Source organism: Myxine glutinosa, chromosome 7, assembly GCF_964187855.1.
Source record: "Myxine glutinosa chromosome 7, kmMyxGlut1.1, whole genome shotgun sequence".
Classification (NCBI taxonomy): domain Eukaryota; kingdom Metazoa; phylum Chordata; class Myxini; order Myxiniformes; family Myxinidae; genus Myxine; species Myxine glutinosa.
In genome coordinates, this window is record NC_136267.1 from 161,573,074 (window position 1) to 161,591,805 (window position 18,732).

General features: G+C 44.3%; 1 protein-coding gene across 1 annotated transcript in view; it reads right to left on the reverse strand.

Annotated features, from left to right (window-relative positions):
* Positions 1–919: 919 nt before the first annotated feature.
* The window catches only part of LOC137431787 (protein-cysteine N-palmitoyltransferase HHAT-like protein), a 264,417-nt gene continuing 246,604 nt past the window's right edge, over positions 920–18,732 (reverse strand). The window contains 1 exon segment of the mRNA XM_078782469.1: positions 920–2,185. Within this exon segment, the coding sequence (XP_078638595.1) occupies positions 2,079–2,185 (107 nt within the window). The 3' untranslated portion in view covers positions 920–2,078.

An 18,732-nucleotide genomic window follows, 5' to 3' on the forward strand; every position in this document is an offset into this window, starting at 1 on the left:
CGGTGTGAAACTTTACAAATGTAATCGACGACACATAGGAAATATAGTTTGATAACAATTATGTCATTCATCACGTGGTCTGGCAGCCATATTGTATCAATGGAAAACCTTTAAAATTCATCCCCCCTTAAACCGCTTCACCAATCAATACAAAATGTAAAATATATGATCGACTACCTATGGGAATGTTTGATTAAAATAAGGTGATCTGAAACATGATATGGCTGCAAGTGACGTTGTAATACAGAAAGTAGGCAATATGTTGGAAAATTTTGAATTATCGACACCTTGTTGTTGCACCTTTTCAAATCAGGCTAATTCTGACAACAGGAAGTGACATCATCATAATGGAAGTGGGCAATATATCTCAAAAGCTAAGGCTCATAGACAGCAGGGAGTTGGACTACTGTGAAGATCAGGTCAATACTACCTGACCTAAAATGTGTATTTCAAATCCAGCTCTTATTTTTACCATGATGCATGCATCACTCCACCTTTTGGCAACCAGCCAGGTGAGCTGCAGGATCACCGGTCCTCCATTTGTTTTTGCAACAATACTTTGCATGTGTTTAATATTAATTTGTGTCCACTCCTGCATCTTCAGATGCATATGGCTGCCGAAGCAGTTTCTCGACTATTGGGCATAATCTTGGACGGGTCACCACTCCTACGCAGGACACTCGAACGGCTCATTCATCCCAGTAAGCTGGTACTCATTTCGCCAACCTTAGAAGGATGACAGGCTGAGTCAACCCCACCTGGTGTTAATTTCAATGACCGGGATTTGAACTCAGGACCCGAGAATCCCAAGGCAGCACCCGAACTGCTAAGCCAACACATTAATTTGCATTACCGTACTTATTTTGTCATTAAACCATTGTGAGTCTGTAATTAGTGAGAGGAAAGTAATATTCAACACTGAGCATTTCACCAAAGATTTATTTATAACCTTATTGTTATTATTTCAGCATTTTGAAGTTTTAAAATGACTTCCACAAATAGACGTTTGTATACAAATCTGGAACAATCCAAGAAAACCAGGTCTCATGACTACAGCATGATAGGTGCCCCAACACCATTCAAAATATGAACTTAATGTCATAAGAAACAGAATGAGTACTAACTAATTCAATGAATCAAGCAGACTGTTTATTATTTGGGTTTGTGTGTCTTCTTTCTTCGTGTAGTTAATCCCTGTCCATGTGGAAGTCTGCTTGTGGGAGATTTCGAAACAATATTCTTCAGGACATTAAAGTTTGTGGAAAATCATTTGAAGGACATTTAAAATGAGAAGAAATATCGATCTTTTAGACACAATGTAATTTGATATACTTTTGCAGTGGAGACTTTTATGGACTACATGTATGCAACAAATGAATGATTGTATGAACCATGTCCAACAACTGCAACACACAACGTGCGCACAAGCACACACAAACACACACGCGTGCACACACACACATGCACGCACACGAACGCACACACACACACACACACACACACACGTTCACACATGCACGCGCGCACACATGCACGCATACACACACACACATGCACACACGCACACGCACACATACACACGCACATACACAAACAAACACACATACACATACAAGCGTACACACACACATGCACACACGCAGACACACACATACACACACACACATATACATGCACAGACAGACACACACCCACATGCACGCGTACACACACACACACATCTGGAACTGCTTTGCACAGAATTGAGAGTGAATGAGTAAAAATAAGAATGTAAGAATGAAGAAAATGAAATTCGGTCTGCTATATGCCTTTTCTTTGGGGGTTCAATAGCGCAAAGTGAATATTCAGACACTTTAAAAGACATGCGATGGCTGTTTAAGGCAAAGCATTAGACCTTCAGTCGTGTGTGAAAAAGCATGTATATTTATGGAGCTGTGTGCAAGTGTGCTCCATATACTACTTGCACAGATTGTCGTCGGCTAACTATGGCTTGCTCTTCAGTCCAGAGATTTCTCATTCCAGGTCATGTTTCTGGAAGATTTTGATGCGGGAGTGTTGAGATGTTAGACCTGGTAAACTCACTGGATCTTCACCTTCTCCTTCTCCTTCAATCGATCTTTCTCCATGATAATTTGCACACCGCAATATGTCACAATCCACACCAACAAGGTGGTTATTGGAAAACCTGAGAAAACAAAACAAATCAGCCAGCTATCTTTAAAACTCTTGTCTGATTTCAAATATCTGCCCAATTTTCTATTAAAGAGCGACGCTGTTCATAAACCGAAAAATGTATTGTTTGTGCAAATGCGACTACATTTCTGTTGTTTGTGCCAGTTAATTCCCATGTGGTTTTGTTTCTGTCTTTTTGCATATTGCTGCAGTTTTGGGGAAAACCACTAAAAAGTAATGGCAACCACCATACAGTACAGGTCCCTTAGAATAGTTATTTCACAGCAGACCATTATCTTAGCCCCTTCCCCTTATTTTGGGTTATTATGTCTTTATTCATTGGGGAAAGGAAAGATAGGTCCTCCATTCATAAGAGATAATGCACCAATCAATGCAACAGGCTCCAACGCACACCATGGTGTCCAGGTTCAGAAACCCACCAATCAGCGTGAAAGTTACTGTGGGGGAGTTGTGGGCGGAGTAACGGGCTCCACCAATCGGGAGCCAGGAGACCTCCAAGATTCCCCCTCTCCCCCTTCGAGGGTGAACAAAGGGATTTTGAACACGTTTTTTTGACTCTCTTGGTCCGGGTTCTTGGTCACAGGCAGTCGCAGTTGTGCTGGCTCTTGGTTCTTGGACATTGTAGACCTAATACGTGTCTACATTGATTCTCTCTCTCAGCCCACTCAGCACGTGGACACTTTGCTCTCTGTCCGGTCTCCCTCGGCCCACTCAGCACGCGGACACTTTGTTCTCTGCCCGGTCTCTCTCGCCCCACTGAGCACGTGGACATTTGTGCTCTTGGCTGGTCTCCCTCTCGCAGGCCTCTACACCTGCATTGCTACACTCCGGGCCTGTCTCACTCTGCTGGGTTCACTGAGCACGTGTGTTCCTCTCTTGGCCTGGGTCCCCCTGCCGTGGCTGACGATTGACCTCACTCTGCCGGTCCGTTTTGGGACCGTCGTTACCTGCTCGTGCTTCTCAGTGGCGGTAACGGGATGGGGGCGTCGCGAGGAGAGGCATTTGGAGCATCGTATCCTTTGTGCTATCAGGTTTCCTTCGTTTGTTCGTTCCCCTCCCCTCCCCTGTGAAAGTGTGCTTGGCCCATGTGATGTTTATCCATATTAATCGTCATAAGGCGTAGAATAAGCTAAGTTTCTGCTTCTCATCCCTTTTTCTTTGCAATTGAAATAAACACATTGTAAATATATGTAATAAATGAAATCGTTAAGACGTTTCCCTTTTCTATCTGTCCGTGAATGTCTCTTCTCCATTGATCCGCCATTGTTCGTATCCAGGTTAACATCAACCGTAACGGCATTAGCACCCCTCTGGCGGTGACCAATGGTTTTCGCTCGGCCATCTAAATTTCCATCTAGGAACAAAGGAAACCGCCGGAGGGTACGTACGGCGTGTTCTCCGATTGGGACCATCACGTGGTACAGATAAGCTATCGTGCGACGGACCAGTCGGCATTTGTAGTTGCTGATTCACAACCTGCTAAGCAGGAAGTTATTCGTGCGCAGCAGCCGCAGGTCCGGTAAGTTCGGGATGGAATTTTACCCCCTCGTAGGAAACCCGAACCCCGGGCCATAACACATCGGTGCCGGGAGTGAGAATCCGCTTCGGCCGCTGTAACAATATTTTATTTGTATCACAGGCAGCTTGATTGGTGGTAGGTAGGGCTGAGAACAGTTCAAAATCCTTTCTACTCCTCGAGAAATCTTCATCAACAATTTCAGAGGTTTAAATAACTGAATCACCCTCGGCAGAGGGTATTGCATTTGGGCCTGTCTTTCCGCACATAATTATCTATGAACTAGGACACAAATGCCACATAGTGGAAGCCAGTATTACATGTTAATCTTTTTTCAACTAAGTACCTCTATTAAAGTATTAAAATTTGAATGTGTGTACGTCTATAAAGTCTGTACTATTACAAAGTGAGCATGTCTATAAAGTACGTACTTTCTAAACATGAATGCTGTACATCTATATAGATTATGTACGACTGGAACACGGGTGTGTCTGTAAAATACATACGATGAGAACGTGAATCAACACAATAAAACCGAAAACGTGTGTTTGGCCGCTGCATGAACATACACCGACAACAATTTGGTTTTGGTTAAAGCACAGATGCAGATCCGGCATATCAGTGGACTATAAAATGTGAACTGTTCGAACATAATCATGCCATATATCGCTTTTCGCCCGATCTCTTAATGGTGAAGAATCACTTAACAAATTAAATAATTCTATCCGAATCCATAAATCAGATCTTCACCAAAATCGAATCTATTTGTCCTTGTCAGACACCCAACCGGTCCATCAAGTTTCGTCTAAATCCGTCCATAACTTCTTGAGATATCCTGCTATCTATCGGTTTTAGCCCTCTCTCCCAATGGTGAAGAATCACTTCAGAATTCTACTAGCCGGATCCGGATCTTCACCAATATCTAATCATTTTCCATATGCTGCCTCTCCGCCAAATTTAGTCCGAATCCGTCCACAACTTTTTGATATATCTTGTTCACAAACAAACAAACAGACAGACAGGGGTGAAAACATAACCTCCATCCACCTTCGGTGGCGGAGGTAAAAGTCGTGGATGAGTTATGACAAAACTTGGGGATGAGTTGGTTCGGTGACAAGAACAAGCCGATTCGATTTTGGTTGAGGTCCGAATCCAGATCCGACCGATCAGTGGATACAAAACATAAACTGTTTAGCCTGGCCGAGGTATGCGCTCTACCGAGTGACGTTCCAGGTTTTGTTATTCTGTTTGTCTGTCTGTCTGTCTGTCACTCGCCGACAGGTCACAATTCTAAACTGATCGTCATGAAACTTCACCAAGTTGTAGAGGTCGTAACAATTGAGAAGCCTATTGATTTTGAGGTCTGAAAAATCAGAAAAATCATCACTTTTCATTCGATTAACTTGAATATTAAAGAGCAATTACATAGCGCATCACTGAATTGGGAAACCAACTATTTTTAGGTCAAAAGGTCAAAGGTCAACTCAAGGTCAAACTTCTAATATAATCTATTTTCATCTGAAAAATCATCATTTTTAATCCGATTGACCCGATCGTTGATTAAGATCGTCAATTTTAATCTTAATGAATTGGACAATTTGTAGCCATGGCAACCTTTTTGGTGTGAGGGGTGGATTTTGCAGTATCGTGCTCTGCATGCCGTCTTCTTGTTACTTGCGAAAATCGAAGATTTTTCAAGTATATTGGTTGGTATTGTGCATTATTACTTGGCCAAATATATATTTTTTGACAACTATGTTGATCACTCCGGTTTGTGTGTTTGTCTGTCCACTCACTTACACTTGCCTACAGGTCACAATTTTAAACCGATCTTCACAAAACTTCACCAAATGTTAGAGTTCGTCGTCTGGAAAAATCCTTTATATTTTTGAGGTCAAAAGGTCAAAAGGTCAACATTGGCCAAAAGTCACCCACTTCATTCAAATTTCTAAAATCCTCAATTTTCATCCAATTGACTTGAAATTTGAAGGGGATTTTCATATCAGTTAACTGAATTCACCAACAACTATTTGAGGTCAACATTGGTCACAAGGTCAACATAGGCCAAAGGTCAACTACTTTTCTTCAGAATTCTAAAATCCACAATTTTTGTCCGATTGACTTGAAATTTGAATAGGATTTTCATATCAGCTAACTAAATTCAACCACCCACTTTTTTTTGAGATCAGCGTAGGCCAAAAGGTCAACAAAGGCCTAAGGTCAACCACTCTTTTCAAATTTCTAAAATCTTTCATTTTCATCTGATTGACTTGAAGTTTGAAGAGGATTTGCATATCTGGTCACTAAATTAAACCACTAAAGTATTTTGAGGTCAACATAGGCCGAATTTCTAAAATCCTCAATTTTAATCCAATTAACTTGAAGTTTGAAGAGGATTTGCAGATCTGGTCACTAAATTAAACCACCAAGTATTTTGAGGTCAACATAAGCCAAAAAGGTCAACATAGGCCAAAAGGTCAACAAAGGCCGGATTTCTAAAATCCTCAATTTTCATCTGATTGCCGCCTTGAAATTTTAAAAGGATTTGCATACCAGGTCACTGAATTTGACCACCAATTATTTTTGAGGTCATTATAGGCCAACAACTTATTTTAGGGATTTTGCAAGTATCGTGCTGTGAACGACATATTTCTTTTTTGTTTGTTTGTTTGTTTTCTTGCTTGTTTGTCTGGGCGATATCTCAGCTATCCTTTCAGCTAGGAAGCTGAAATTTGGCCACAATATTAAGCACGTGCTTTTGCCAACACCATATTTTTGTTTTTTTGAATAATCAATTAATTGATTAATTACTTAATTATTATCCATTTATGAAGTATTTATTTATTTTCTTTCTCATCTGGGCAATTTCTCAGGACCTTTTGAGCTAGGAAGCTGATATTTGGACATGATAGTGACCAAGTGATTTGACTACAAAGGGTATTTTTTTATTTCTTGATTATTTAATTAATTATTGATTGATCAATTAATCAATCAGTTAATTAAATGTCTCGATTAATTAATTATTTCATTAATTTTCGAAAAGTTACCGCTTCGGATGAAACAATGGTGCACACCATTGTGCCAGGAGAGTATGCTATTAGCCAATTGATTAAGAAATTAATTATTTTACAATTATTATTTATTGATTTTAATTAGGCAATTAATCAATCAATTATTGTACACCTCTCCCTCCGAATATTGTCTATGTGCTGCACGGCGGCATCGCGGGGCACCCAAGGCGCCCCAAATGCCGCACACTGGACGATATGTTATTTATTTATTTGGCATGGGGCGGTGTACTTTAAATGTATCTGTACTTGTTTTATATATACTAGGGCATGCCCGTACTATATATAAGCTAGGACGTGCCCGTACGTGGGTGCCCGTTCCTTGCCAAAAAAAAAAAAAAAAAAAAATTTGTGTAGGGGTGTGTGTGTGTAAACATCCTAGGGCGTGCCCGTACGTGGGTGCAAAAAAACATGCGTGCAAACAACAACAACAAAAAAAAACTTTGAAACCACGTGGCAGTAACGACCACAGAACCCCCCCCCCCCCTCTATTTACATGAATGGTTTGGTCCATTCGCAACGACCACAGAACCCCCCCCTCTATTTACATGAAATGGTTTGGTCCAAAGCGAACGGCTTGCGGTGTTTGGTAAAGAAATCGCCATAGCTCGGTAACTACTTGTCCGATTAATTTCAAACCTTGAAAAGGCACATCCTCGGGTCCCCAGCAATATACCTGGCAAGTTTCAAGTATATCGGACCGGTAGTTGTCGAGAAACAGCGGTCACAGACAAACATACACACATACAAACACACATACAAACACACATACACACATACACACAGAGATTAATGGAATTATAGATAGATATATATTTTTTAGGATTATCTGGTAGGATTATTTTTTAGCACTAAATCGACTTGGTATTACGGCATTGCTAATAGTAGATCATGTGCTCAATACTTGAACACTGCATGGGTTATCGTGTTCTATCAGCTCTCTAATTTAGTATACTAGGGCATGCCCGTACTATATATATGCCCGTACTATATATCTATCTAAAATTATATCCCCCCCCTCTATTTACATGAAATGGTTTGGTTCATTCGCAACGCCAAAGCGAACGGCGAACGGCTTGCGAGTACAGTGACAATCCCCCCCCTCTATTTACATGAATGGTTTGGTCCATTCGCAACGACCACAGAACCCCCCCCCCTCTATTTACATGCAATGGTTTGGTCCAAAGCGAACGGCTTCCGGAGTTTGGTAAAGCAATCGCCATCGCGTGCACAAACGCGCAGGAAAGCGAATGAATCGCAAATTCGTTTTTATTAGTTTTAAAACATCGTTTAACGCCAACATAGTTTGCAAACGTGAAATAAATGAATACGCTCTCAAATGTGCCATCCGAGGCAGAGTGTGTCCTCCACGTTCGGCACACGCGATCGTTCGCTGCTCTCTGATTGGTTGAATCGTTTTTTGGACATAGCTCGGTAAGTAATTGTCCGATTAATATGAAACCTTGAAAAGGCACATCCTCGGGTCCCCAGCAATATACCTGGCAAGTTTCAAGTATATCGGACCGGTAGTTGTCGAGAAACAGCGGTCACAGACAAACAAACAAACGTACAGACGTACAGACAGACAGACAGAGATTACTGGAATTATAGATAGATGTTCAATGGTTCGTCAATAACGATAGAAAATTTTTTTCCCCTATTTTCTGGTTGCTTAATTCTCCAAATGAATATCTAGCTGGTCTTCCAGATGCCATGAGAGTGTCTTAGTCTGCAAGAGGAAGCTAGCACATATAGAGTTGAACCCCTTGGTTGGCAGAACTAGACTTTTGCCCTTTTGATGCAGTTGGAAGGATCCTCTTAATTTCATTGCATTATCGGAATAACTTGGCTCATGTCATTACAGAATAAGCACATCTAGATATTTATGGGGGAAAGAGGAGGCGATGCAGTCACGGTCATGGAACGGGTTTACCAATATTAAGATGTTTTTGCACAATTGATCTTGATAAATCACAACTGAACGATTTTCAATTTGAAATGAGAGTATCATAATGTTACTATGTGGACACTAATACATCATTGTTGGGGAGCACTTTGATCTGCTAACAAACAAAATCACTTCAATAATGGCAAGAGATTCGGTTCCAGAACTCAGATTGACGGGTCTTATCATCAGAACACAGTTTGTACCTCAAGGAGCCTTTGGGGGAGCATTTCTATCTACATGCCTGGAATGCTGGCATTTCCATCAAGGCGGGAAAATCACAATTAATCTTACACGCTCCATCAGGATTTTATATTTGAAATTTATTCCAAACAAATTATACAGTTCTTTGTTCGGCTTAAACTTTACAAATTGCATGGGGATGTTCTAGCAGAGTAGTTATAAATGATGGAGTCAAAGTTATAATATTGTGTGTTTTGTAGAAAGACGAGTGGGGGGCCAGGGACAGGTTGGTGCGTAAAAGGGGAGGGAGGGAGTGGGAGTCAAAATTTCCATTATATATATATATATATATATATATATATATATATATATATATATATATATATATATATATATATATATATATAGACTTGGCATTTAATATGGAATATTTTTTTTTCTTGACTTGGGTTTACTTTCTGAACTCTATGTCAATCTGGTGGGTTTATTTTACCCTTCGGTGATGTCTTTGTTGAAAGAACCATGTCACTGATTGTCTTTCGCAGCAAGAAGTCAATAACAGGATTATATCACAGGTGCCGTGACAAAATGTAAGGACAGGTACATTTGACGATTGGCTTCACAATCGGGTATATAAGTGTTGTTGCGTTCTGTATTAGTGGAAAACAACTGCTGCACATCTACAAAAGTTATTGCCGCTTCCTCTGGAGATGGTCCGTCAACTTGTCAATGCTGTTTGTCATGGAGTGGTGGCTTTACGAAATTCTGGCATGAAACAGCATGCTATTGCTCGGCAGTATGGCATCACTCAAGGTCAGGTGTCAAAGATCCTGAAACGAAATGCTCAGAGGGGTGTCCCTACTCCAATACCGAGGCCAGGACGTCCACGCAGAACCACAAGGAGAGATGATCGCCAGCTGCACCGGTTAGTCTGCAATGGCCGTACCAAGTCAGCTAATCGGCTTAGGGCTGAGTGGCAGCAACTGACAAACGTGCCTGTATCCAGAAGGCTAGTCAACCAACGACTGGTTCAAGCAGGCTATCGTGCCAGGCGTCCCATGAGAAAGCCACGCCTGACCAGACAACACAGCCAGCGCCGATTGCAGTGGGCCAGAGAGCACCGTCAATGGCAGCCAGGACACTGGAATCACGTGACCTTCAGTGACGAGTCTAGATTTCTGGTCTATCGTCAAGATGGCCGCGTCCGAGTGTGCAGACAAGTGCATGACGCCCACAACGAAGATTGTATAAAGCCAAGAGTCCAAGCTGGAGGTGGTGGGGTGACCGTTTGGGCTGCTTTTCATGCAGGGGGCAAAACTGACCTGGTTGTTCTGAATGGAAACCTGAACCAGTTCAAATACAGGGTCATTCTGGAAGAAACATTGCTTCCATTTGCTCGTGCAGCCTTTCGAGGAAACTTTGTCTTCCAAGATGACAATGCATGGCCTCATCGTGCTCGCATGATCCAACACTTTCTTGCTGACCGTGGTGTAGAGCATATGGAGTGGCCTGCCATGTCCCCGGATATGAATCCGATAGAGAACTTGTGGGCAGAATTAACGCGTCAAATCGACAACTTGGACCAGCAGCCTACCTCTGTGCGTGAATTGCAGCAGACTATTGTCACTGCATGGCAAGCGATTCCTGTCCAAACCTTGGCAAATCTCGTGAACAGCATGCCTCGACGTGTGCGTGCTCTCCTGAATGCTCATGGGGGTTACACGAAGTACTGAACTGTAATTTTACTGTCCGTAATCCCAGTCATAATTTAGCTTTTGTTTTTGTTTAAATTGTTTTTGGCTAATGTGCAAAATAAAGAGATACTTCTGGAAAACGTACAGAAGTTTAACACAGTACTGTCCATGAATTGAGTTCGATATCAGTTTACATCACTTTCAAGGATCAATTTATTTGCTTCGAAATGTCAAATGTAGTTTTTGTTTCTTTTAAAGGTCACATTAACAAAATCTAGAATAATTTCAACATAATTCCAATGAACTTTTGGTTCTAAGTCATCTTGAAAAGTCAGTTCACCCCCACAAAAAAAATATTCCATATTAAATGCCAAGTCTGTGTATATATATATATATATATATATATATATATATATATATATATATATATATATATATATATATATATATATATATATATATATATATTGTTACGGATCTCTACGTCGGCCTCTTTTCCCCTTATCGAGGGGGGCTTAATCCCCTCGTCTATGACTGACCTGACGTGAGTCCTGAAGTTGCACAAGCTCCCTCCGGAGAGGCAGGTGTGCAACCTCGTTCGCGACCGCGGACAGAAGTTAATTGCCGAGCGGATTAGCAACCGCGGCACGAACCATTAGCAGAGACTAAACCGATCCTGAACGTTGGCCAAAATCGCGCCGCAGGTTTTCAATGGGGGAAATCACAAAGACAACCGGACGAGCATGAAGAAGAAGAACGAAGGTAGGAAATACAAATATAATTTATTACTACTATTTACAAGTCAAAAGAAACCAAGGAAGGAGGAAAAATACCAAAATAAAGACAGAAGGAGTAAGGACACACAGTGCAAATATTAGCTTACCTATACAAACTTACTTACACCCCAGGACAACATAAAAGACGGACGACGAGCAGACTTACACGGGGGGGGGTGAAGGCAGGAACGAATGGCTGGAAGGAGAGGAAGGTTCAACTGGAACCGGAGCATGGTCGGGCCGGGAGTGAGCAGCCGCCGCCCCTTCTCGATCGGTTTCGCACGGCGGCGTTCCTTCAGGGCCACGGTCGAAACTGCCGAAGAAGCCCAAAGCTGCGGTGGTTAAAGCTGCGGTGGTTCAAGCTGCGGTGGTTTCAAAGCTCATGCGTGCTTCTCTCTCCCTCATTCATCTCCTTCCTCAACTCGTCTCACGTGGGGTGCGTCGCGTGCTCTCCAAGGACTCATCTCTGGTGGGGGCGTCCCGCCGCTGGTTATATAGGCCACACCCTCGAACCATCGCGAACCTCCCCGATCGTTCTCTCTCCGCCCTCTCAAGCCAAACCCCTCGTGCTTGGTTGGTCGGCAAGGGCTCTCCTGGCTCCACCCTCTGATGATGAGGTGGAGACATGCCTTACTTCTCCGAGGTACAGCACATGGCAATGGCGGCTAATGCAGAAAACCACCCAATGCAGTTGGCAATGGAGGCTTTGCAGAAACCCGCCCAATGCAGTTGGCAATGGAGGCTTTGGGATATGGAAGGGAACTATCTTATGTCATCTGATGCAATGCAGTGTCAACTAGTGGGAACAGAGCCTTAAACTACATAGAATAAGGAGATAACTATTTAGAAGGATATATGATTTGCAACGTGCATGTATATGGATTAACTAGGAGGACGACCTGTGACCTTTACGCTACGGAGGGTGATATTTACAACAATTCTCATTACACTACACAGGGTGATATTTACAACAATTCTCAAATCCACAACACTGCACCCTCATCCTCTAGTCACGTCCTCGGGACTATAAAACTTTAACTTTAGTGTGACACGTAGGTGTAGTTCTCTCTACATTTAACCTGACCCTGAGTGTGACAGTTTTAAAACACAAATAAGTATGTCCCCCTGCTACATTGCACCCTGCCTAACAGATTTACGCCCACAGGATAACCAAATTGCGGAATTGTCTTCAAACTAACCATGAACGGTGGGGAGCATTATTTACAAATGACGCTAATTGTATTTACACAACGCAACCCAGGACCTGCGATTGTTCCTTTTGGAGGGGGGGGGGGGGGGGGGGGGAGACAGCCTGTGCTGCATCGACACACCAGCACCAATAACGAGCACCATAAAGCCCCATACAGCACCATAAACACACCAGTCAGTGCACAGTCACCACAGTTCATAATAAACAACACAAACCCCTGGTGCTGGTCTTCCTCTTCGGCTCCCTCTGCTGGCCATTGTTCTTCTTGATGTTGTCAACTTCATGTTCTTCTTACTGGCAGCCTATTTGGACATAATAATAACAAGCACAGAACGTGTCCATTGTGTTTTTTTTATTTAGGGCCCACAGGGGCCGACTAGGGTGGGTTCACCTGTATGCCACGTTACCGAGGTCCGCCAGCAAGATCTCGGGCCATCATGGCCGGTTCCAGCAGAGGGGCCATGCCCCAACCCGTGGGGTCCATAAGTGGTGCTCAGCCACAGACATGTGGTCCATAAGTGGTGCATCGATGCAGACAGCTGGTTGCGGGGGTTCTGGCACACAATGGCGGACTCCCGCACGCTCCCCTCGGTGCCCAGAGAGCACGATCCATGGGTCGGGGAAGGAAGACAGAGAAGACAGGTGAGCGAGGGGTAAGGTCACAAGGGTACACATCAATAAAGGCAATGCAAGGTGAGGTGCGTCTGGAGACGGAGCAGAGAAAAGCTCGTCCCTACCGTACGTCACCCCCCCTGTTACCTACTCTACCCTTGCCCTTACCCCAGTATGTACAAAAATCTACACATTACAAATCCGTCGCTACGTCTCGTCCTCCCTATATTTCCCCTAATACCAAATTCGTCACCACAATCCCTCTAATCCAAAATTTGCCATCACCAATTCATCATCAATCCTCATAAGGAGGGAGAGATGGAACATTAGCACAATGTAACTCCCACGTCATGATGCGTCTCACAATCCAAACATTTGCACAGAAAAATCAAAACCAACAAACCATGGCACGGTGTGGAGCACCGTCGTTACCTCAGGTGAGTGGATGTAGATGGTGCAAGGAGATTTCAATCCTAACTATCCTCTAAATGACTTTAACACACTTTACACTACCCGGGGTCTTTCCCTGCCAATCCATTGGCCATCTTTCTCTATGCGGTTTTAAGAACCAAATTCCCATTGACCAAACTGTGGTGCTTCATCAATTTGGGGTCTCACTCCACCGATTCAACTCCCTGTGCCTTGGCACAATTTCAGGACTGGGTCGTGTGGCTCTCCCAGCAGGTCTACCCACCTGCACACCTCCACCACTGCAGTTGCCTCCCAGCTTACCTGCTCCTTACCCTAACCTATCTACCTGGGGAAGGCCCTCTGGCGCTCTCCCCACTCGGTGCCCTCTGGCACTGGGCTACCCGGGTCCGTCCTCCGGATCCTCGGGCCCCATCCACAACTCTACCGGCTCCCAGAGCCCACCTGCGGCCTCACCTGGCCGACATCCTCACAGTGGTGGAGTGCCCATTCAACTACACACACTAACAGGCCACACGCCCAGCCATTTCCACATCACTAATGCACCCATCCAAACACCATTCTTCCACACGCACCACAGATGCCAATATCCAACCACAATTTACCTACTCCCTCTACCTAACTCTTAAACTACCCTCCCCGGGTATTCGTAATGGGGTCCATCCTCCCCATACACACCTTCGCACCATCCACTCCACTCCACAGTTTTCACCATACTCACTCCACACCATCCATTCCATACTCCATATATTCCAAACCATTTATTCCATGCAACCATGCTCACCTGTATTTGCACACCTGTGCAATCCTCCTTCACCTGGTGCTTCCTGCACCCTCCTTCCTCCAGGACCATTTGCTCAACACAACACTCAATCACCATTACTCACTCATACACTGCTCCATACACCTGTTCACTTGCACACATGTGCAATCACACCTGGTGCTTCCTGCACCCTCCTTCCTCCCAGGTTTCTTCAATCATTACAATACAACGCACAACCACAATTGTTCCTCATGCACTGCTCCATACATTTCCATGCTCAATACAACTCACAATCATGTCACACTTTCCACAATACACTTCCGAATACACTTTCAATTCTCAAACACACGTCATCATCTGATCTACCTTGTGCCCTTGCTAAAACTCGCGCTTCCCTGTCACCCCTTACAATATTGCGCTCCCTCGTCATTATCATCCATTCTAACCTCTCTATGTCCCCGACTACCTGTCCAATGTTGCTACTTAAATCTACAGTTACCTATGGTCATCTCTAGGTCCCTATACATTATCCTAACCCTCCCACGGTGAGCTTACACTGCCATAAACCCCATAGCTATTGCTCATGTGCCCCGCATGTGAGGGACGGTGGATTTGCCATCCCACCACATCAGGCATCTTCCACTATAAATTTTGCTCATCAAATTCCAGCCAATCAAAAATTTGCCAATCACTGCCAATCATTCTACCAATCATTCTACCAATCATCAAATTCTGCCAATCACTTCTGCCAATCACAAATTCCCTATCCTCAATTTCAGGTCCAAAACACTATTATCATCACAGTCCACTATATCTGAGCCTCGGTGCGTCGTTACATCATTAAAACTCGGCTTCGCAAAGCCGAGCAATGAATTCGGGTGGTTTGGTCGCCTGCAGGTTGAATCCGTCCGGCATTCGGTTCAGGGGAGGCGGCTTGGTCGGGCCGAGATTCCATGCACCATCTCGGCGCGGAACCTTGCGGCCTCCGGCCCGATGGCTCAATCTCGCCCGGTCGGGACCCCGCCCCCACGAGGGGGCACCGTTCCGCTTCCTCCCACCTGCTCCTGAACCGGACCAGTCGCCTTGCCCGACAAGGCCCGGACTCGGCCGTGCGGGGCGGAGCCAGGCCAGAATCGGGCGCGACGCTTCGAAGAGAAGCGATGCAGCACCGACCCGCGCCGGGCCTCGCATCCAACAAAGCGCACCGCGCCCCGAGTGCTCGCCTCGGCTATCCGTCGCCCTAACTGCTAACCCGGTTAACGTCGATGCTTCACTTGCATGCTCACACCACGCGTTCCGTTCCTTATGCACACATCCAGGTGTCTCCATACACTTCGTCATTGCACCTTCTCTTACACACCACCCAGGTACACTCATTACGCTCGCAGACTTCGTCACACACCTGACCTCTGTTACATCCCCCGTAACACTCACCATGGGCGTGCACTCTCGCATCCACCCACTAACGCGCTCCGATGTGCCCTCCCGCACACGCGCCACCACTAACTCAGGTGTACACTCTCGCACACGTTCGACCATTCCAGGTGTGCATTCTCGCACACTCTCGCCGTTCATCCCATACGTGCATCGTCGCACCCGCTCCTCCACCACCTCACTCTCCGGGTCACTCTCACCCTCGCACATACACTCTGTCGTGCATTCTCTCTCGCACTCGGTATCACTCCCCCACTTTGGAACACGTTCACTCTTTGACGCACACTTTTTCCTCACACGCGTGCCATTTGCTTTAACACAGCACACAAAGGACCTTCCACGAACGCCTGGGTGCTTTCGCGATCCCAAGCACGCGACAATTCTTTCTGCGCCAAACATCCTCCTGCTGAAAAACCTCTTAGCACCATATACAGCCCGTCTCACCTTTGGGATCATCTTCTCCACGCGCACCTGCATATCTTTATAAGGATTAGCAAGTACGGCATCAGGATGTGTATTCAGACTTTGAGCAATTTCCATTCCTTCCTCCAACTGTTGCTCTTCTACGTCTGTCGTTTCTACAATTTCAACTATTAGTAAGGGAAACATATGAAAATCTGTTAACTAAATTGTTACCAAAAAATTTCTTCACCAATATGTTTGTAAAGGTGTGTAATAACATGTGTTAAAATGTTGAAGGTCAACTCCCGTGGGAAACCCAGAAAAAAAGCTGTTGAATTCGGGTACCGAAAAATTATTTTCGAGAATTTTTATTTTTTAAAATCGGCCCTTAAGTAACTTATGAGGGGTCAAATAAGGGTTTTTCATGATTCTGAGTTGATTGTTAACATTTATATTTCACCACAGACACTCCTTTGTGGAAAAATAATTTCTAAATATATCTCATTTTCTACTTTGCAGGACATGGAGTCTAGCAATATGGATGAAGACGTTACTCCACCTGTGCTCAATTGCTTCATCTGTGCACGCTCGGATACACCAGCTGAAAGGCTCATACAGGCAACTCCAAAGGGATACACAACTTTATTGAAACAAGCAGAAACTGTCGAAAATGTTACTGTTGTGGAACGTATGAAGGAGGCTCAAAAGGAAGGAAAACTGAGGTACCACCAGAAGTGTAAAAATGATCTGTACAACAACTTTGTTGCAACCACCAAGAAGTCAGCTCAAGCATCAAAGGCAGAGAAAGTCATCAAAGTTGAAGAGAAGACGCCCTACTTGTGAGTTCAGTTCATCAACTGGCTGCAGTTCTAGAAGATCACAGTCAGTTGACCTCCTGTATAAGGATGTATGCATTCTTTGCAACAAACCAGCCCAGCTCTACAAAAATAATCCAGCACAAGCTAGAAAGAAATACAGAGTGCCAGATAATTTGACTGCAGATACACTGAAGGCAAGCTTGCTGAAGACAGCACGGAGTCACGGGGATGACTGGGGCACTGAAGTCACTGGACGCCTGGAAGGGATCAATGACTTGGTAGCAGAAGAAACACTGTACCATTTGCGATGCAAACTTATGTTTGTGAGAGGTGACAGTTTGTCCAAGACTGATGAGGAAGGAAAAAGGAAGAGAGGACAGAGGAGTATTGATGAGGAGCGAGAGGCAGTTTTTATTGAATTCTGCGAATGGTTAGACTCAGAATTAGAGCATGGGGTAATGAACATGGACCAAGTCCATGAAAAGCTGCAGGAGTTTGATCAGTCACCAGAGAAGAGCCTTTCTTATTCAAAGCATTGGCTAAAGATAAAACTTCTAGAGAAATACGAAGACACCTTGTATTTCACAACACAGGAAAGAAGGGCAGATGTACTCTGTCTCAAAGATGGCACCGACAATATTCTGCAAGAGCATCATGCTAATCTTGACCATGGAGATGAGAAGACTCAGATCATAAAGACGGCACTCAAGTTCATATCCAATGATATTGCCTTGATTGATTTAGGTCCAAATACCCCACCACACACAGTATGACTGACATCGATAGTCAGCTGACACTTGTTCCTGCAAGCCTTCAGATGTTCTTGAGACCGATTGTCAAGACAGACGAAAGAGTTGCCGTTTGGGGGCAGAATTTTATTAAGGCCTGTCGACCTCGGTCTGGAGTATTGCCACACCAAATGGGGCTTGCCATACAACTTGATCATAGATTTGGGTCAAAATGGATGCTCAACAAGTTCCACCGGCTGGGATACACTGAGTCTTACACGGAGACACAAAACTACAAATACTGCTTCCTTAATAGTAGGAGTGGAGATGATGTTCCAGATACTTCTGGCACTCTTGACACCATTGTGGAGGAAACGATGAACAGATCAATGATGAGGTTGCGGTTGATGCTGCGCTTGAGGATCAATCAGTGATGACAGCCAAAGTGCCAGCCAGTGAAAGTGAATTGTCAAGTAATGATCAGGTGGTCTTTATGGAGGTTGGAGAAACAAACAATGCAGTCACTCAGTTTGTTGGAGACAATATAGATTTAAACATTGTCTCTATTCACGGAAACACTCCCTTTCACTCAATGGGTTGGATCGAAGTCACCTCTCCGGCACCACCTTTGCCAGATCCACAGACAACAGCAGCTTTCCCCCGGGTGAAGTTGAAGGCACTCGACAAAGCTAAGATCCTGCGAGGAACTGAAGTAAAGATTATTCCATTTACGAACAGGAAACAGATAGGAACGAACGCGATCATGTTTCTCCCCCTCGCTGAGCTTTCCTCCTCCCTGGCTCATGATCAGCCACTCCTCACTCCAGGTGACACACTCTGGGCAGCGGGGTGGGTGATCAAAGCCAAGATCAAAGCCACCAAGGAAACAGTGATTCAGGCTGGTACTGCGATTTTCAAGTACATTTACCATGGACGAGATACTACATTGGGTGAAATTCGG